Raw genomic sequence first — 20,651 nt, 5'->3', positions numbered from 1 at the left:
GACATGGTGTCCTTGGAAGAGGCAGTCAGGGTGAGGACAGGGGCAGAATTTGGGGACCCCACACAGCTCGGTTTGAGTCCTGGGTCATGCATTTAGTGGTTCTGACCTTGAGTGAGTCACTTAATTCTGAGTCTCAGTTTCCTCCTCTGTAAGAAGAGCCTCAAGTTTGCTAACAAAGGCAAGCCACCTTGCTAGCTCAGGGTGGTCTCCAGCAGGCTGAGCCAAGGCCCCTGCCCTGCCCTGCCCTCACTGCCCGCTCCTCTGCCTGCCACCCACCCACAGGGAGACTCCAACAGCTACAATGTACGCCGCACCGAGGGTTTCTCCGTGACCCTGGACGACCTGGCTCCGGACACCACCTACCTGGTCCAGGTGCAGGCACTGACGCAGGAGGGCCAGGGGGCCGGCAGCAAGGTGCACGAATTCCAGACACTGTGTGAGTTGGGGGACCCTGGGCATGGACTGGGCCAGGGCCCAGAACCAAGCAATTGAGACATCTTGGGAAAGGAAGTGAATCAAAGAACTTAGAAATGCCCCTTTCTCCGTCAGCCCTTCGGGGACTGCCCCCAGGCCTGGGGACAGGGAAGCATGGAGGGCTGAGGGGTGGAGGAGCTGGGATGTGAATTCACGACAGTGATGTGAGGAAGTTCAAATCCGCATTGCGCCGGGCGCGGTGGCTCACGCCTGTAATCCCAACACTTTGGGAGGCCGAGGCGGGCAGATCACGAGGTCAGGAGATCGAGACCATCCTGGCTAACATGGTGAAACCCCGTCTCTACTAAAAATACAAAAAATTAGCCGGGCGTGGTGGTGCGTGCCTGTAGTCCCAGCTACTCCGAGGCTGAGGCAGGAGAATGGCGTGAACCCAGGAGGCGGAGCTTGCAGTGAGCCGAGATGGTGCCACTGCACTCCAGCCTGGGTGACAAAGTGAGACTCCGTCTCAAAAAAAAAAAACAAAAAAAAACAAAAACAAATCCGCATCGCAGAAAGAGCCAGAGCTTTGAGCCCCACACACCTGCAGTACCTCCTGTGAGACCTTTGGGAAGGCCTCCGCCTGACCGTCTGTGAAATGGGACTGAGTACCCTCTGGAGCCTTCCCAAGTGCAAAAGTGCAAGCACCCAGCACACAGTAGGGGCCCAGGTGTCTTGGGTGCAGCGCGGGTGTTGCTGAGATTTGTGATTTGTCATCACCTGGTTTCTTCCACCAGCCCCGGAGGGATCTGGCTCCTTGGCGGTGATTGGCGGTGTGGCTGTCTGTGTGGTCCTGCTTCTGGTGCTGGCAGGAGCTGGCTTCTTTATCCACCGCAGGTTCGTCAGAGCCCATACCCTGGCTCCTCATGGGCTTGGGTGGGAAAATGGGGCAGGAATCTCCGTTTCCTCATCTGAACCATGGGGCCCATAGGACGCTAGTCGAGTCTAATCCCTGCCTCTGGATGGTGCGAGGATATACGAGCCGGAGTGAAGTGCCTGGCACGCGGCGGGGCCAGGACACGGGCTTCATTACCTCTGCTCTTGTTTTTAATGATGTGTCCACACTTCCTCTGGACACGCAGGCAGGAAACCCCGAGTAGCTGTAATGGGAATGCCTTCGTCACCGCTGCTTAAGGGGCCATTCTGGGGCCTAGATCCCGGGGAGGGAGTCCTGGCTCGCTCCGCCCGCCTTCTCTGCACCCTCAGCCCTGAGAGTGGAGCTTGGGCAGCGACAGCGGGGACTGGGCTGCGTTCTGAGCACCCCAGGTCCCCCTCGGACCAAAGTAGGGTCAGGAGGCTTCCCTGGCCGGAGCAGACCTCACTGACCTCCCTGCATTTGGTTCCCTGTGGGGCTGTTTCAGGAGGAAGAACCTGCGCGCCCGCCAGTCCCCAGAGGACGTCTACTTCTCCAAGTCAGGTGAGATGCAGCCCCCGCTCCAGGCCCAGCCCTGCCGGCACCGTCCCCAGCTCTGTGGGGGAGGTGGGGGCGGTGGGGGCAGCCAGGATGTTCCCAGCGCACTGAGGTTGGGCTACAGGCTTCCGTGGGCAGCTCTGAGGGGTCCATCCCCCACAGCCTCGTCTAAGTCTCTGAAGATCACGTGACCTTCTCTGACTCCAGGGCACCCCCCATGGGGCCCCTCCTGAGCTGCCTGTGACCCCACCTCTTCTCCTTCCAGAACAACTGAAACCCCTGAAGACATACGTGGACCCACACACATATGAGGACCCCAACCAAGCTGTGTTGAAGTTCACCACCGAGATCCATCCGTCCTGTGTCACTCGGCAGAAGGTGATCGGAGCAGGTGAGGTCGGCCCGCTGCCGAGGGGCCCTGAGGAGGCAGTGGTGGTGACACAGGGTGGGAGCCCTCGTGCCGGGCCTGACTGGGGCGCTCCCCTGACCCTGCCTGCCCACAGGAGAGTTTGGGGAGGTGTACAAGGGCACGCTGAAGACATCCTCGGGGAAGAAGGAGGTGCCCGTGGCCATCAAGACGCTGAAAGCTGGCTACACAGAGAAGCAGCGAGTGGACTTCCTTGGTGAGGCCGGCATCATGGGCCAGTTCAGCCACTTCCCAAAGATCATCCCGCCTTTGGAGGGCGCCTGCCTCCCAAATGTGAGGCTTGGGCCTGCCTGCATAAGTGGAGAGGGGCCACCTAGCAGAGGCTCTGTCTGCGACTGTGCCCACCTTCCCCCCATACCTGCACTGCACCGTCCACACCCTGTGCCCACCTCTCCCATACTCCCACCCCACCCCACCCCAGTCACTTCCCATACCTGTACCCACCTCTATAAGTACCTGTGCCCACCTCCTCTACACCTGCACCCACCTCCCTCTATACCCAGCCCACCTCACACCCCCGGACACCTGAGTCCACCTATCCCCATACCTGCACTCCCCACCTCGCACCACCCAGCCCACCTCTCCCCACACCCAGACCCACCCCGCACACCCAGCCCACCTTTCCCCCGAGCACCTGCACTCCCACCTCTACACCCCACGCCCACCCTCCCACCTGCACTCCCACCCTCCCCAGCACCTGTGTCCACCTCCCAGCACCCCCCCACCTCCTCTCAGCACCAGCCCACCCTCCCCACACCCAGCACCCACCCCCACACCTGATTCCCACCTCTCCCACATACCTGTGCCCCACCCACCCAGCTCCACCTCTTCCCCAGGCACGTACTCCCACCTCCTCTACACCTGTGCCCACCTTTCCCCATACCTGCACCCACCCTCCTCCTCCCACCCAGCTCCACCTCTCCCTACATACCTGTGCCCATCCTCCCACCTATGTTCATTCTTTTCTCACACCCCAGCCCTCCTCTCCCCCATACCTGTACTCCACCCTTTCCCCACACCTATGTTCCCTAATTCTTCTCCCACACTCCCTGCCCAGCCTCCTACACTCCAGCCCACCTTGCCCCATACCTGTGCCCACCTCTCCCACATGCCCGCAATTACTCTTCGCCTGTGCCCACTTCTCCCACACCACCGCCTGGCCCACTTACCTCTTTCACCTGGTGCCCCACAGACAGCTCCCAGCCATGATCATCACTCGAGTTCATGGAGACCCAGCCTCGACAAGTTCCTTCTGCATGCCAGGCGGCATGCCTGGCCATGGGGCCTAGGGCTGGCCTGGCAGGTTCAGGGCTGGCCTGCAACTGAGTGCCCATGCTCTGGCAGGAGAAGGATGGCGAACCAGCTGCTGTAGCTGGTGAGGCGCGGGGCATCAAGAGCTGGTACAGCACCGCCAATATGAACTATGTGCACCGTGACCTGGCTGCCCGCAACATCCTCGTCAACAGCAACCTGGTCTGCAAAGTGTCTGACTTTGGCCTGTCCCGCGTGCTGGAGGACGACCCTGAGGCCACCTACACCACCAGTGTGAGTTGGGGAAGGGGACCTCAAGGGAGAAGCAGCCTTCGCCTGCCTGGTGTCCTCTCGCCTGCATGCCTGGGCATGGGCTTCAGGAGGTGGAATACCTGTAGGAGTCCAGGGAGGGGTCATGGGGCCTGGTTGCAATGGTCCTGGGGCCAGCCAGAGGTGACAGTGGTGACTGGGCCTGGATTCCCTGCAGGGTGGCAAGATCCCGATCCGTTGGACGGCTCCAGAGGCCATTTCCTACCGCAAGTTCACCTCTGCCAGCGACGTGTGGAGCTTTGGCATTGTCATGTGGGAGGTGATGACCTATGGCGAGCGGCCCTACTGGGAGCTGTCCAACCATGAGGTGGGTGCCCTTGCCCTCCCCAGACCTGCCCAGACCTGAACTCAAGCCTTTACTCATCTCAAACTCCAGGGGCTGGGCAGAGGAGAGTTTAGACAAACCTTCTTAGGTTTGCTCCATAAATGTTTCTTTTTTTTTTTTTTCTGGAGACAGAGTTTTGCTCATGTCGCCCAGGCTGGAGTGCAATGGCATGATCTCGGCTCACTGCAACCTCCACCTCCCAGGTTCAAGCAATTCTCCTGCCTCAGCCTCCCGAGTATCTGGGATTACAGGCATGTGCCACCATACCCAGCTAATTTTTGTATTTTTAGTAGAGATGGGGTTTCACTATGTTGGCCAGGCTGGTCTCTATCTCCTCACCTCAAGTGATCCACCCGCCTCCACCTCCCAAAGTGCTGGGATTACAGGCGTAAGCCACCGCACCCAGCCCCGTAAATATTTCTTGAGGATCTACTGCGTGCCAGGCCTTGTGCTGGGTTCCAGGAGCTGGGTCAGAGAGTGCAGAGATGAAACAAGGAGTGGGGTGTGCGTGTGTATCCGTGTGTCCATGCGTGTGTGTGCATCCATGTGTGTGTGTGTCTGTGTGCTTGGTGCCTTATTCAGCCTGGTGACCTGGGAAGCTTCTCAGAAGAGGTCACGTCTCTGCCAAGACCAAGGGCACTATAAGGCAACCAGATGAAGAGAAGGAGGAGAAGAGAGATGGGAGGGAGGCTGGGCTGAGGGCACACAGTATGGCTGCTACCTGGTGCCCTGTGAGGGAGCAGGGTCCCTTCTAGCTGGGAGCCATGGCACATGCCTGTAATCCTAGCACTTTGGGAGGCTGAGGCAGGAGTATCACTTGAGCTCAGGAATTCGAGACCATCCTGGACAACATGATGAAACCCCATCTGCACAAAAAATTTAAAAATTAGCCAAGCGTGGTGGCACGTGCCTGTAGTCTCAGCTACTCAGGAGGCAGAGGTGGGAGGATCATTTGAGCCCAGGAGGCTGGGGCTGCCATGAGGTTTGATAGTGCCACTGCACTCTAGCCTGGGTGACAGACTGAGACCCTGTCTCAGTCAAAAAAAAAAAAAAAAGTCCCTTCCAGTGAACTCTGGCCACAGCCTCTTAGGCATTTGCCCTTTGGGCAGCTCTGAAGGTTGGGTGTCAGCTCAAGAAAGACCCTTCCCGTGTGTTTCTGGGGTGTTCCTGTTTCCCTTCCCTCCGAAGCCCACTTCCGTAGGCTGGAGGCTGTATAGGGTTTCAGTGGCTTTCTGCAACAACACCCCTGACCTTCATGCCCCGCCAGGTGATGAAAGCAATCAACGATGGCTTCCGGCTCCCCACGCCCATGGACTGCCCCTCCGCCATCTACCAGCTCATGATGCAGTGCTGGCAGCAGGAGCGTGCCCGCCGCCCCAAGTTTGCTGACATCGTCAGCATCCTGGACAAGCTCATCCGTGCCCCTGACTCCCTCAAGACCCTGGCTGACTTCGACCCCCGGTGAGTTCTGTGCCCTCTGCCTATGATGACCCCAATTTCCCTTCTGCAGACTCCTGAACCACTTCGGTAGAGTGGCCACCCAGGGGAAGTTGAGGGGTGCTGGGGGCTCAGAGGTTATGTGTGGACTTGACTTAGACTGGACACGATGACCCCGGAAATCCTAATAGGAGCAACCAGCTTATGTTGAGGGTGCAGGGCACTGTGTGAACAGTTAAAACGTTTTCATTCATTTAAACAACGTACGAGATGAGTCCTCTTCTACAAAATTATCCTCATTTTGTAGAAGAGGAAACTGAGACACAGGGTGATTGAATATCTTACATAGCTGGAAGTGGTCAGGCTGGGATTGTGACCTCGGGATCCGGAATCTCTGCTCATAGCGTTTTATGATCTGGTAGTTATTGGTGGTGATCCTGTTAGTAGGAGTGGAGGGGCAGCAGTAGTTACAGATGCTGAGCGCTCCCAACATGCCAGGAGGTCTCATTGAACCCTACGTGACTGGGCTTCCCCGTTGCCCAGATAAGGAAACCGAGGCACGGGGCAGCTGAGTCAATCATCCAGGTTAGGGAGCAGCAGGCGCGGGGCCCAGGGTGGACTGGGTGCTGCAGCCCCTCACCTGCAGTGCTTCCGGTTGCAGGGTGTCTATCCGGCTCCCCAGCACGAGTGGCTCGGAGGGGGTGCCCTTCCGCACGGTGTCCGAGTGGCTGGAGTCCATCAAGATGCAGCAGTATACGGAGCACTTCATGGCGGCCGGCTACACTGCCATCGAGAAGGTGGTGCAGATGACCAACGAGTGAGTCAGGCCCCTTCCCGTTCCCCCACCTCCCCTGCTGCCTCCCACTCCAGAGGCTGCCTCCACGCCCCCCAGCCCTCTTCCCTGCCCCTCAATACTCCTCTCTTCGTTCTTTCTCTTCTGGTAAGAGGCTCCTTGGAAGGCAAGGGCAGAACTCCGCCAGCAGCTGGCAGTTCTGGGCGCCCACTCTCAGCTCCCTCCTCTTCCTACATCCTTTACCAGAGTGGGGAAATAATAGTAACCATAATCATAATGGTAGCTACTGTTCACTGAGGGCTGTGTGCCGTCTCCGCTTGAGCACTTTGAATGAGAACCCAGCAGGGTGAGTCCTGTTAACAGGTGGGAACCGGTGCAGGTGAGAAACAGATGCAGAGAAGTGCAGTGACCCGCCCAGGGTCCCACAGCCACTAGGGGCAGAGCAGGATTCCAGCCCCAGTCAGTCGGGGTCCCAGAGCCCAGGGATCAGAGAGGTCACTGGTAGACAAACAGGCTGAGATGTTACCGGCTTGCCTGAGGTCACACAGCCAGCTTGGGGCAGTCTTCTCCAAGATGCCCTACTTGCTGCCCAGGGGAGAGTTGAACCCCTGGCACCTCTCTCCATTTGGTTGGCTCTCAGCCTGCAGTCCCACCTGCTGAGAAGTGCCACGTACTCCCTGCTGGCCCTGGGTTTGGCCCTTTGTCGAGCTGCCCCATGGGAGCTCTTCTCTCCGTCCCAGCTCCAGCACTGAGACTTTTCCCGGCATGGCCTTGGCACAGACACCTCCTCCTGTCCCAGGAGGGGGAAGACACTATCCTCTTAGCCTTTTGTGCCTCTAAAAATAGTGGCGGGTTTCAACAACCCAGCTTGTGCATGGCCCAAGGTCATGGTGGGAGCAGACCCCGAGGCTGGGAGGTTTTGGGAACTGTATGGATGGGATGACCTGGGCCTCCCATGGTTCTGGGTCACAGAAGTTCTGGGACTTGAGCCTGTTCATGAACATTCTCTAGGGCCTTTGGAAACTGCTCAGCTGGGCTTCCAACCTGCTAGCCAAGGCCACAGTCCCTCTCAGGGGACAGTCCGTGATGGGAAGCAGGCAGGGACAGAGCTGACCAGAGGGAGGCAGGGAGACGTAGGGAGGGGAGATGGATCACAGGATATCTTTTGCTGCCGGCCAGTGCAGCAGGGCCACAGACTTGGGCTCTGCACACGTGCCTGAGTTCAAGTCCCGCATCTGCCACTTCCTAGTGGGTGACCTTGATCAAGTTTGATGGGATTGCATGGGTGCAGTGCAGATGACACGTCTGGTATACAGTAGGCGCTAAATCCTTGTTGCTCTCCTCTTTTCCTCCACTCCCTTGCTTTCCTCCTCCAGTGCTGTGCAAATGACCCCTCCTTTTCTCCTTTTCCCTGGGAACATCCACAAGACCCTTTGCCCCTCCAGGGGCTCCCACCAAGGACAACACAGCCTCTCTTCTGGTGACCAGAGCTGAGGGCAAGGAGAAGTGCTTATAGGAAACACATGTTCTTGGAGGCTTCCCTAAATAGCTCGGGGTGCTCCTCGCCAATTCCTTTCCCACGAGCAGGGATGGGGCGGTCTTGGACGGAGGGAGGCTGTGTGTGTGTGTGTGAGTGCTGCAGTGTGCGTTGTTGTGAAAGGGCCTGGATAAAGGCAGGAAGTCATTCGCTCTCCCCCCCCACCAGCCGCTGGTGCTCGGAGCTGGGGCCTGCAGGCCTCCTCCTTCTCCTCTGCCTCTTTTCAAATAAATGGGGATCTCAAAGGACTTTTTAAAACCTGAAGCCTGGGTCTACACACGCCATGGGTCCCAATGGGAGACTTCGAGCTGGTTGCAGGGGAATGTGTGCCCTTCCCATTGGGATCAGGATTTAGTGTCCCATCCCCTCCCCTTCTGAACCTCCTGCCTCCTTGAGTCCCTCCCAGGGGACCAGCTGCCTGTTCCCCTGGGGTCCCACAGCCACTGTCTCTTCTCCATTTGTGCTATTTTGGAGTCAGTTGGGTTTCTAGCTAGACTAGTGGTCCCAGATGTTTTGTGAGCAGCTGATGAAAGGGGTGGATGTTGCACCCCGGAAAAATAGCCCAATCCCAGGCTCTGTCTAGAGCTGGGACTGCAGCATCCGCATCCTGTGTGGGGGTCGAGGGCACAGGTTGTAGATCTTAGGGTCTCCAGTGTCCTTGGCATAGGCTTGGTACTGAAGGAATGCTTGCTGAATGAATGAATGATCTGACGCGTGAGGCTCTAGGAGCCATTTCTCACTCCCGTCTCCCTGCACCCAGGGCCAGAACACAGTAGGAACTCACCGAGTATATGGCCTTGGAGTTTTCTACACAGGGCTTCAGAAGCAAACTGTGTTCCCGTCCTGTGAGATTAACCACTGCTGTTTGCAAGAGGGACCAGAGGTGGCCCAGCAACGGCCCAATCTCTGCTAAAGCATTCATTCGCTCATTCATTCATGCAGCAGACACTCCTTGGGGACCTACTATGTGCCAGGTCTATCCTGGACCCTGGGCAGGGGTGGGGGCGGGAGCAGGGGCTGTGGGGGTGATGGGCCCAGATGACGAGGTCTCAGCACTTGTCCTCCTGGAGCTTACAACCCACTGGTTCTTCAACCGGATGTCAGGTTTCTTCTGGGATTCAACCAAATGCAGACTCCCTGCTCCACCTGCGGAACTGCAAATCTGGGGTCAGGCCAGGGTCCTGTCTCCTTCTCCGTGGTCTGAGCGCTTGTCCAGGGGCCGTAATTCAAGACCTTCAAGTGTGTGGGAAAATGCTGCTTTTTCAGCACCTCCAACTATATAGGTTAGAAATGTCCCGTGCGGGTAGCATAGGAAGTTCTCCCAAGTGTCCCGGCCTTCCTGCTGCTGAGGGAGCACCAGCCTCTGCTGGAGGTCCCGGAGTCCCCCCCACTCACCTGGGTCTGCCCTTCCCTGCTCTGCGCCTGTCCCGGGGCTCCCGGAGCCTGTGGGAAAGTCATGTCTGCAGAACTGCAACTAGAATCTTGCATCATATAATTAGCTCCCTTTACAGCCAAAAGACGGCCCGTAAAAACCTGGGTGTTTTCATGGGTTTGGGCTAGTGGGTGAGGACGGTGGAGGAGAAAACTCCCAAAGTGAGTAATAAATGCCCTCCTCACAGGTTCCTGGGAGCATAAGTGATTTCATGAGGGGACGGAGGGGCATGGAAGGGGGACCCAGGAGAGTGTGTACCCTGTGGGGGTGGGAAAGCTGGGCTGTGGGCTCCTGGGCACATCTGTCCACCTGGAACTGATGCTGCCTTCTCCTTCGGCTGCTGGTTTTGAGGCCTCTCGCCCTCCAGATGGACAGTAGCTCCCATTTTACACGGGAGGAGACTGAGGTTCCCCCAAGGGAAGACATCTTCCTAGTCACTGGAACTGGTGACCTGCAAGCTTCACCCATGGAGACTCGCAGAGTTGAACCCTTCAAGTATTTCTCGAGTCCTTCCTTCATGACCAGCAGTGGGAACTTGGGAGGAGTGAGGGAGAAATGAGGCAGCGGGTGGGAAGAGACCTTGGGCAGAGAGGCTTTGAGCGACATCCCTAGAGAGTTCCTGGGAAGGAGGCCTGAGCTGGGGGCACTGGGGACAGACTGGGGGTGAGGGGAGGGGAGGCATTTGTTCATAGCTGGTTTGATTCCCAGCTCTTCCACCTCCTAGCTGTGTGACCTTGGACAAGTCACTTCACCTCTCTGACCTCAGTTCTTTAATCTGCAAAATGGGGATGAAAAGAGCACCTGCCTCACAGATAATTCAGAAGATTTGATTTATTTTTATTTTTTAAAGCATCGTACAGAGTTGAGGCTTCTGTCGTTTTCCTAACTTTGTTGATGATGGGCCACCTTGGCAAGCTTCTAGGCTGTGGCTCCTTCTCCCAGGCCTACCTAACCAGAGCTCTCTTGCCCTACAGGTCCCCAAGGCCCCCTCTCCACCCTCCTCCTCTGCTTCCCTCCACTCCCCTCCCCTGCCACCCACCGAGTCCTGTCCCTGCCCAGCCCGGCCCCCTCCCCTGCTCTAGCCCTTAACTCTCCCTCTCTCCCTCCGGGCCCACAGCGACATCAAGAGGATTGGGGTGCGGCTGCCCGGCCACCAGAAGCGCATTGCCTACAGCCTGCTGGGACTCAAGGACCAGGTGAACACGGTGGGGATCCCCATCTGAGCCTCGACAGGGCCTGGAGCCCCATCGGCCAAGAATACTTGAAGACACAGAGTGGCCTCCTGCTGTGCCATGCTGGGCCACTGGGGACCTTATTTATTTCTAGTTCTTTCCTACTGATACCCCCTGCAACTTCTGCTGAGGGGTCTCGGATGACACCGTGGCCTGAACTGAGGAGACGACCGTGGATGCTGGGCCGGGCCCTCTTTCCCTGCGAGGCACACACAGCTAAGCACTTAGCAGGCACCGCCACGCCCCAGCATCCCTGGAGCAGGAGCCCCGCCACAGCCTTCGGACAGACAGAGGATATTCCCAAGCCGACCTCCCCTTCGTCTTCTCCCACATGAGGCCATCTCAGGAGATGGGGGGCTTGGCCCAGTGCCAAGTGAACAGGGTACCTCAAGCTCCATTTTCTCACACTAAGAGGGCAGACCGTGAACTTGACTGGGCGAGACCCAAAGCGGTCCCCGTCCCTCTAGTGCCTTCTTTAGACACTCGGGCCCCGTCCTCATCCCTGACTGGCCAAACCCTTGCTTTCCTGGGCCTTTGCAAGATGCTTGGTTGTGTTGAGGTTTTTAAATATATATTTTGTACTTTGTGGAGAGAATGTGTGTGTGTGGCAGGGGCTCCCGTCAGGGCTGGGGACAGAGGGTGGCCTGTGTCAAACATTCCTGAGCTGGGGACCCGGGGGCCGGTGCTGCAGGAGTGTCCTGCCCATGCCCCAGTTGGCCCCATCTCTCATCCCTGTAGATAGCAGGTTCTATTCTGTCAGTGTTAATGATTTTGTTTTGTTGAAAATTTTTTTCGAATCTTAATTTATTATTTTTTTTATATTTATTGTTAGAAAATGACTTATTTCTGCTCTGGAATAAAGTTGCAGATGATTCAAACTGATCTTGGCTGTCAGTCTTGGGAAAAGCAGTGGGGTCTCAGAGCTTCCTGAGTGGGAGTTGAGGGGTTGAGGGTTCCCCCCAAACACTGAGTGTTTAAACAGAGATTCGTGCACAAGGCAGACACATCACTTAACCCTGGGAGCAGGGGTGGGTGGGAGGTGGGCAGGGGGCCAGGAAGCAGGTTTTGCCGAGCCCGGCCTCCATGCCAGCAGGCCCCAATCACCTTTGATCTCCAGGCCGCTTAGTCTTCTGGAGGATTGGGAGGTAGGAGAAAGCAAGAGCCGCCATCAGCTTCCCTCCCACGGCTCCCCGGAGCTGTCGAAATAGATCCTTCAACCATCCACGTATGGCTCTGAGGTTTACACAAGCTTTTCACAGGTTTCGGCTTGTTGGAACCTCAACACTTTGTTATGAGTTTTGTGGGCGGCCCCATTTCACAGAAAAGGAAAATCAAGCTGGAGCCCAGCAACTGGACTTGCTCAAGGCCACACAGCAAGTTAGGGGCAGAGGCCAGAATTGAAAGCAGGGTCAGAAATCTCAGTGGGATGCTTTTCTCTTAGATGAGGAAATGGAGTCTCAGAGACATGCAGCGACTTGCCCAAAGTCACACAGCAGTCTCAAGAAAAGTCAGAGTTCTAATTTCTCTTTTTTTTTTTTTTTGAGATGGAGTCTCACTCTGTCGCCAGGCTGGAGTGCAGTGGCGCGATCTTGGCTTGCTGCAACTTCCGCCTCCCGGGTTCAAGCAATTCTCCTGCCTCAGCCTCCTGAGTAGCTGGAACTATAGGCGCGTGCCACCACACCCAGCTAATTTTTGTATTTTTAGTAGAGATGGGGTTTCGGTTTCACCGCGTTGGCCAGGATGGTCTCGATCTCTTGACCTTGTGATCTGCCCACCTCTGCCTCCCAAAGTGCTAAGATTACAGGCGTGAGCCACTGCGCCCGGCACCAGTGTCCTAATTTCAAACCTGAGCCTTCTCCACTCTACCGGGTTGCAGCCCTGAAGGTCAGAGGTCATTCATATCGGGGGTTAGTTAGGAAGGTGTCAAACACAGGTCACCAGGAACGTAACCAGGGAGCAGAGATGATCTGAGGCCCAGGAGGAAGACTTCCTGGAGGAGGTGGTCCCAGAGCTGAGACCTCAGGGACTACTAGGAGTTAACCAGCGAAGCCAAGGGAGGGTGATGCAGAGTGAGGCGCGGGGGCGTGAAACCGCATGGTTGTGCAAGGGAACCACAAGCAATTTGGTGTTGTTAAGGCATGACGTGAGGTGCTGGAGAGGTCTCTAGGGCCTTGTAAAGCAGGCCCAGGAGTGGGGATTTCAAGCTGAGAGCAATAAGGAGTCATTGAAGGTTTCAAGCAGGGAGTGGCATGATTGTTGTCACTGGTAGAGGCAGGTCTGGAACCCAGAGCTCCTGACTCTCAGCCTGGAGCTTCGGGGAGATACAGGAGAGGCGCTGGCGAAGTCGGGAGGGTGTTCGGCCTGCCCTGGGGTCTCAAGGCTGGCACGCTCTGCCCTGACCCCCGCTGCTGCAGGAGAGCTGCCTCCCTCTGGGTCTTGGCCCACTGGGCATCCATGAGACATCTGACCGCCTGTGTCAGGTGTGGCTGGGGTTGGGTGAGCCATGGGAGTGCAGGGAGCACCTGGCTGGGCCTTCCTCCCATTAGTGTTGGGCCACCTGAGTGTACTGGGCATGATGGCTGAGTCAGGCCTTCCTGGTGCCTGACCCTGGCCTGGCCTGGCCTGACCCAGGTGGCCACAGGAGCTCTGTGGCTGGGCTATGGCTACTATCGCTACCACTGACAAAGCTGTTGGCCCAGTAGGGAGTAAGCCTGCAGCTTGCAAACCCACAGCAATCTGGGCTATGAGGGCACGTCAAGACCAGGCTTGAGTCCCATTCCCAAAGCAACTCGGCCATGGCCCTGCTGATGAGCAGGAATGAGCACAGGAAGTGGCTCAGCATTGGGGGAGGTGGCCTCGTGTGCTCTCTCCCTTGAAGTCCTGGACATAAGGCCCTTCAAGGGCATGTGAGAACGCATAAACCTGTGGGCCACAGACAGGTCCGATGCTCAAAACCCAGTGAGCAGCTGTCTGCAGTCTCCAATGGACCCTGCAATTGGCAGGAGGGGAAACTTTATTTTTAAATGAAAGCAAATCCAGAGCTGTCTCCTAGAGGGCCTAAATGCAGGAACACCCCTGTAGCAATAAGAACACCCAGCCCACAGATCTTGGTTCCTGAAAACCGTTCTCTAATAAAAGAACCAGGGCTCCTTAGAGAAATGGCTGATTCTGGGGCTGAAGCAGGGAAAATACAAGATGAGCTGGGAGCATCTTGGAGCATCAGAGCGTAAAGAAGTGCTCAAAAATAAACAGGTGGGGCTGTGCCAGAGAGACACAGGAGCCAGCCCTAAAGAACTCCCAAGGGCCAAACCTAGAACAAGCTGAGCAACAAAACGATGAGGTATTAGATTAAATCAGAAGTCGAAAATAAATATTCACGAGTCCATACTGACATAAATAAATGATTAAAGGCTGGGTGCAGTGGCTCACACCTGTAATCCCAGCACTTCGAGAGGCCGAGGTGGGTAGATCGCTTGAGCTCAGGAGTTTGAGATCAGCTTGGCCAAGATGGCAAAACCCCATCTCTATCAAAAGCACAAAAAATTAACCAGGCATGGTGGCACGCGCCTATGGTCCCAGCTACTCAGGAGGCTGAGACGGGAGGATCGCCTGAGCCCGGGAGGTGGAGGTTGCAGTGAGCCGAGATTGTGCCACTGCACTTCAGCCTGGGCGACAGAATGAGATCTCATTTAAAAAAAAAAAAAAAAAAAGCTTGAATAAATAAATAAGTCGGGGGAGACTAGACAATTCTTCCTTACAGATGAATTTCAAAGGGGTGGATTCTTTTCCCTCTAGCGGGTAAAGCTTACTTCCCCACTGCCTGGACTGTGGACTGGACACCCTTCCAAAGAAAGGCAGTAGGGAAGTATAGAAGGGGTTAAAAAAATAAGAAAGAAAATGAAAAGTAACTTTACAGTGGAGAAACCTGGCAAACACCACCGTAACCAAGTGATCAAAGTTAATATCATCAGAGAAAAAACAAACAAACCAACTCAGAGCAGAGGGAACACTGAGCTTGAATTGAAGATCAGGTATCAGCAAACACTTACACAAGGCTTTCTGGGCACCACCCACTGTTCTAAGCACTTAGCCTGTGTTTACTTATTTAATTCTTCCAACAGTCCTTCAAGGTAGATATTATTAATATCCCATTTTACAGATTCGAACACCGAGGGGAGGGAGGTTACATAACTGGCCAGAGACGTCCTCTCCCCTCTCTGCCATCATGGACACTTCCCTAGATAAGGTCTGAGAAGCACTGGATCTGGGGAAACTGAGGCACCATAACCTGCCCATGGTTTCCAAATGCCACCACATCCCACACCCCAGGTATCCAGATGGTTTGCTCCTCTGTCCCTTCTCTCAGTGGCCATTTCTTGCTCTATGCCAGGCTGGGCACAAGGTCCACAAAGATGGATAAGGCCTCTGTCTGCCCTCATGGGACTCTTAGTCTGGTGGGGGCAGCAATGGTAATACAGTAGGACCCAGGCTAAGAAGGGGCAGAGCTGGGTGTTATAGGAGCCAGAGGTTAGGGCGGAGGGGCACCTGACTCAGCCTAGGAAGTCCAGGCAGGCTGCCTGGAGGAGAAACCATCCAAGCTGAGGTCAAGGTCAAGTGGGAGTCCACCAGATGGGGGAAGAAGTGTCCCAAAAGAGCCTGGCTCTGACTCCAGACCTCTGTGGGTGGGGCTTGAGTCTCCCCTCTAACATCTGGGTCCCATTTGACCAAGTCAAGCTTCCTCCACCTCCTATGCCACCCTAAACCCTGGCTGTTGTGTCAGGAGCAGCATAAGACAGCAACCATGCCCTCATCCCACCCCGACCAAAACCTTCATCTCTGATTTTAGTTTTCTCTGCTGAGAAGTGGGCCCGCAGCCCTTTCTGGGCTCTGAGCAGCAGGAACCTTGGCAGGCCTTTGATGTATCCAGCAAAGCCCCGAAGGAGGTGAAAGGCAGTGGTGATGGGAGCATTGGGCAGGGAGGTGCCTGCTTTCTCTGCTGCTCTCAGTCTGCATGGCAAGTTAAAACCATGTCACCAGGCACCAGCCTGAGACTTCCTAATTCATTAGCAAATTCTGGAGGGACAGGCAAGCTCTCTGCTCGCCTCCCCATTCACACCTCCTCAGCTCCAGCTGCAGCCCAGGGCCTGGGATGGGGCCTGGGGCACCATAGATGCTGCTAGAACAGGGGGCAAATGAATGTGTGTGGGAAGTGCTTGAGTCCTTGGCTCGGGCCTTCTGTGCCTTCACCCATTCTGTGCGTCGTGCCTCCATCGCCCCTCCCTGGAACTATGTCTGGTACCCAGTAGGCCCTCAATAAACATTTGTTCAATAAACAAATGAACTGGGGGGCCAAGAACTGGGCTTTTGAGATCCAAGGGCCCTGTGGAGCCGGATATGGGTTCTGGGAACACGGTAAGTGCTGTGCAATGGTCCTGGGCTCCCTCTGGCTGGCCAGGAGGGACCTCAAAAGCTGGTAAGGAGAAGCAGTTGAGTGTTTCTGAACACCTACCATTGTAGGTGGTGGGTGTTGCTTTAGCATTGCCTGTTCCTAGAGGAGTTGCTAACGAATTAGGAAATCTAAGGCTAATGCCTGGCAACACGGTTTTAACTTGCCACGGTGCCAGTGACTCTGCCATGCCAGTGCCCAGCCCAAGACCCACACTGTCTTATGCAAGGTCACAGTGACCCTGAGAGTTATACATTTATCCCCATTTTGGGGACCCTGAGGCTCAGCAAGGTTACAGTATTCAGACCAAGTTCCCACAGCTAGGAGGTGACAGAGCGGCACAGGAGACAAGAGTCAGCTCATCCCACTGCCTGCTGCTCGGTGACACTTGGGGACCTTGGGCTTCTTTTTAGGAAATGGCAGGAAGATCCTTGGACTGGGAAGGGAAGACAGAGGTTCGGTTGGGCGCCTCCTATTGACTTGGCTGTGGACTCCTGGGCATGTCCCTTGGTGTCACAGGGGCTTAGTTTGTCCATCTGTAGTGAGGAAGGCTCCAGGAAGTCTGTCCTGGCTGAGATGAGGGGCCCCTGCCCCCACCACAGAGTTGCCCCCTCCTCACTCCTGGCACCCTCTCCCCAGGCAGCCCTGGGCAGCCCCAGGTAGCCCGGCCAGCAGGCCCCACTCCAGCCCTCTGGGTCTGGCTTTTCAGTTCAAACCGTCAGCCAGTCTCTGTCGGCAGAACCAGACCTAGTTTCTGGGAAGCTGCAGCCACATTCCACCCCTGCCCAGGGTGGGGGCCTCGTTTCTCCCGCTGGGCCCGGGCCCCATTTCAGCAGCCTCATCACATTCCCCACGGCCTCAGCAGCCTAATGGATGGACGGATGCAGTTTCCACACTGGGCTGGCAGAGCAGGCGGCTGCATGATCAGGTCTCCTGCTGAGCGGAGGGGCCTTTCCCCCAGGACCAGGCCTCATGGGCCCCGCCAACCAATTCCAGCATCTGGCCACAGGACACACTTCCCCAGACTCTGCACCCCTCCCCTGTACTCTAATGTGGTCCAGACTCCTGGACCTGCCCTCAGTTCACCATGAGCCCTCGCCCACCCCCGCACATATCCCTCCCTATTTTTGTCTGCAGAAAATGCACCCACCCTTCCAGGCTCAAATCAAATCACCCGTTCTCCAAGAGACCTTTGCAGGCTGGATGCGGTGTCTCACGCCTGTAATCCCAGCACTCTGGGAGGCCAAGGTGGGTGGATCACCTGAGGTCAGGAGTTCGAGACCAGCCTGGCCAACATGGTGAAACCCTGTCTCTACTGAAAATACAAAAGTTAGCTGGGTGTGGTGGCTCGTGCCTGTAATTGTAGCTACTCAGGAGGCTGAGGCACTAGAATCGCTTGAACCCAGGAGGTGAAAGTTGCAGTGAGCTGAGATCGATCGCATCACTGCACTCCAGCCTGGGCAACAAGAGCGAGACTCCATCTCAAAAAAAAAAAAAAAAAAAAGAGAGAGACCTTTGCAGAGTACACTCTGCTGCCAGGCGATGGGGACACGTCAACCCTGCCTCCCCCAAGCTCCTATCACAGCCGGCTATGGATCACATAGGACTTGAATGACACTCAGGTGTGTCTGTCTGTCTGAGCCTCTCCCCTGAGATTCTGTGTGTGTGTGTGTGTGTGTGTGTGTGTGCGTGTATGTAATAAAATGCTAATAGCTAACAATTATTAAGCGCATTACATGTACTGCCGCTGTTCAAAGTGTTTCCCATGGATTCACTCATTTCATCCTCCTAACAACTCTGTGACCTAGTCCTACTATTACCCCATGGGCTGGGGGCCGTTTCTCCCTTCCGTCCAGGTCAGTCCTGGCTTTGGCCTGTTATCCTGGTATAATTGGCTGTAATAGCTCCCCCTTTCACCTTCTGTCTTTAATTGGACAATAACTGATCCAGTCACCCTACCATGAAGTGCAGAGAAGTGAAGGGTTTGCCCAGAACTCCACGGCTAGCAAGTGGCAGCGCCAGGATTTGAGCCCAGCCCCTTGCCGCAGGGCTTTGCTCTAAGCTATCAGTGAATTTCCCAGTGAGTGAGCCTAGGTCTCCTTGTGCTTTTCTCTCCACCCTCCTTTTATTTTGCAAGATTCTGTCTTTTTTTGTTGTTTTTTATTGTTTCTATTTTTTTCACATCTGACTCAGTCTCTACACAAGATCCTTGAGATCTGCTAAATGCCACCCACTGCCTGGAGCTCTTCCCCACATCCTCAGCACGATCTTACCAGGTCATGAGCAACACCCGGGAAGAGGGTGCCCCCATCACCCTTTTTTTGTTGTTGTTGAGATGAACTCTCACTGTATCGCCAGGCTAGAGTGCAGTGGCGCGATTTCAGCTCACCGCAACCTCTGCCTCCCAGGTTCAAGCGATTCTCCTGCCTCAGCCTCCTGAGTAGCTGGGATTACAGGTGCGCACCACCACGCCCGGCTAATTTTTGTATTTTTAGTAGAGATAGGGTTTCACCATGTTGGTTGGGCTGGTCTCGAGCTCCTGACCTCGTGATCTGCCCGCCTCGGCCTCCCAAAGTGCTGAGATTACAAGCTTGAGCCACCGCGTCCCACCTCCCATCACCCATCTTAAAGGTGCATCCAACCTGTACCATGTTTCATTTGTGCCACTTTGGACTTTGCTGCTGTGGCCCCATGTGGTGAGATAATTTTCTGTCACTGATCCCTGCCTCCCACTCAGTGGCCAGCTCCATGAGGATGGGGACAGGCATGTTTTTCCCTTAGATTCCCAGACCTGACACCCAGTGGGTAACCCCACATATTTGATGAAGGAGTCAATGGACTCAATGAATGCTGCTCTGTGCTGGGGAGACAGCAAGGGGCGGGAGAGCCCAGGCGGCACTGTCACAGAACTCCTACTCTGTTGGAGAGAATACTCCAAAGATAAATGTTGTGATATGACAGACGTGGGGGCTGCGGGACCCAGGAATTGAACAACATGCTCAGCCTGTGGAGAGTCAGGAAGGCTTCCTGGAGGAGGTGGTGTCTAAGCTGAGATTTGAAGGAAGAGACGGTAGGGAAGGCTAGGGAACAGCAATTGTTAGGCTCAGAAGTGGAAGGAAGGCCAGCGTGGCTGAAGGCTCTCGCTGCAGGGGGCCGGGTGGCAGGGAGGGACAAGGCTGGAGGGGTGGGCAGGGTCTGAGCCTTGTTGCTCTGCTGAGGATTTTATTTTTATCCTAAGAGTGGGCACCAGGAAGCCGCTCAATGCTCCTTAACTGACAGGTGGTGGTGGTGAGCCAGGATAAAGGGCAAGAATATCTCAACTTGGCCGGGCGCGGTGGCTCAAGCCTGTAATCCCAGCACTTTGGGAGGCCGAGACGGGCGGATCATGAGGTCAGGAGATCGAGACCATCCTGGCTAACACGGTGAAACCCCGTCTCTACTAAAAAATACAAAAAAACTAGCCGGGCGATGTGGCGGGCGCCTGTAGTCCCAGCTACTCGGGAGGCTGAGGCAGGAGAATGGTGTGAACCCAGGAGGCGGAGCTTGCAGTGAGCTGAGATCGCGCCACTGCACTCCAGCCTGGGCGGCAGAGCGAGACTCCGTCTCAAAAAAGAAAAAAAAGAATATCTCAACTTTTACTTTTTTCAAAACGGCCCTGTTCCCTTTTAAAAAAAAATGATCTAAGTGTTGACTCACACCAAAGAAAAGTCAATTTATTTGCCTGTCCTTAGTGGCACTGCAGCCAATGCTGCCTTGGCCCTGCCGGCCTGTTCTTCAGAACCACGGCTGGCCTGGCCGGGACTGAGCCACCGAGGACGCAGGTGTCCTGGCCCCGCCCCCCACGACCCCCGCCCCAGCCATCTGTCCCACCCCCAGTCTGGGCGGCTGGGAAGGTCCATTGTGGCGGCCTCTGACATCACAGCAGGGGGCAGCATGATGTCAGAGGGCCCCATTGTGGCTGCACAGGAGGGTGTCCCCCACCAGAGGCTGGCTCCCCACCCCCAGCCTCCAATCCTATTAAGCACGGGCTGGGGACAAAGGAAGGCGCTTTGTGTTTTACCCATGTCTGAGGGAAGGGACGGCAAGAGGTTGTGCATTCCAGAGCCCCTCCCCCAGCCCCCACCAGCTGGGCCTCCAGGTCAGACTGGAGACCCTGCTGCCGCCCCCGTGGCTGTCTCCAGGCCCCAGCCCTCCTGCCTCCCCATCCCCCGCTAGGGAGACCACAGAGATAAAGGAGCTCCAGACCCCCTGCCTCCTGCCCTGCACCACTGTCAAATCTAGGGCCAGATCCCAGGCAGAGGAGGCTGCAAGCAGAACCTGTGAGGTGAGGAGGAGAGTCCTGGGGGGCCTCCCAGCTGGGAGCCATGGGCCAGGAGAAGGAGGCCATGAATCTGCTGGAAGATAAGAAGATCCCAATCCCTGATAGGCAGGCCTGGGGGAAGCAGCCTCAGGGCACAGGTTGGGGACAGAGGCCTAGAGAGAGACAGGGACTTGTCACCCAGGACACCAATGAACACTTATTAAACACCTGCTGAAGCCGGGCGCGGTGGCTCAAGCCT

At 56.0% G+C, this 20,651-nt stretch overlaps 1 protein-coding gene across 1 annotated transcript in view; it reads left to right on the top strand.

Moving 5' to 3' along the window:
• The window catches only part of EPHA2 (EPH receptor A2), a 31,785-nt gene extending 20,257 nt beyond the window's left edge, over positions 1-11,528 (top strand). The window contains exons 7-16 of the mRNA XM_031660563.1: positions 283-436; positions 1,209-1,308; positions 1,833-1,888; positions 2,148-2,273; positions 2,386-2,582; positions 3,654-3,854; positions 4,048-4,197; positions 5,483-5,676; positions 6,314-6,469; positions 10,532-11,528. Coding sequence (XP_031516423.1) covers positions 283-436; positions 1,209-1,308; positions 1,833-1,888; positions 2,148-2,273; positions 2,386-2,582; positions 3,654-3,854; positions 4,048-4,197; positions 5,483-5,676; positions 6,314-6,469; positions 10,532-10,637 — 1,440 coding nt within the window. The 3' untranslated portion in view covers positions 10,638-11,528. The remainder of the gene's footprint in view (positions 1-282; positions 437-1,208; positions 1,309-1,832; positions 1,889-2,147; positions 2,274-2,385; positions 2,583-3,653; positions 3,855-4,047; positions 4,198-5,482; positions 5,677-6,313; positions 6,470-10,531) is intronic.
• Positions 11,529-20,651: the final 9,123 nt, after the last annotated feature.

The sequence above is a fragment of the Papio anubis genome, chromosome 1 (assembly GCF_008728515.1).
Source record: "Papio anubis isolate 15944 chromosome 1, Panubis1.0, whole genome shotgun sequence".
NCBI lineage: Eukaryota > Metazoa > Chordata > Mammalia > Primates > Cercopithecidae > Papio > Papio anubis.
The sequence above is the reverse complement of the archived record's forward strand: the minus strand, read 5'-3'. Positions and strand labels throughout refer to the sequence as shown.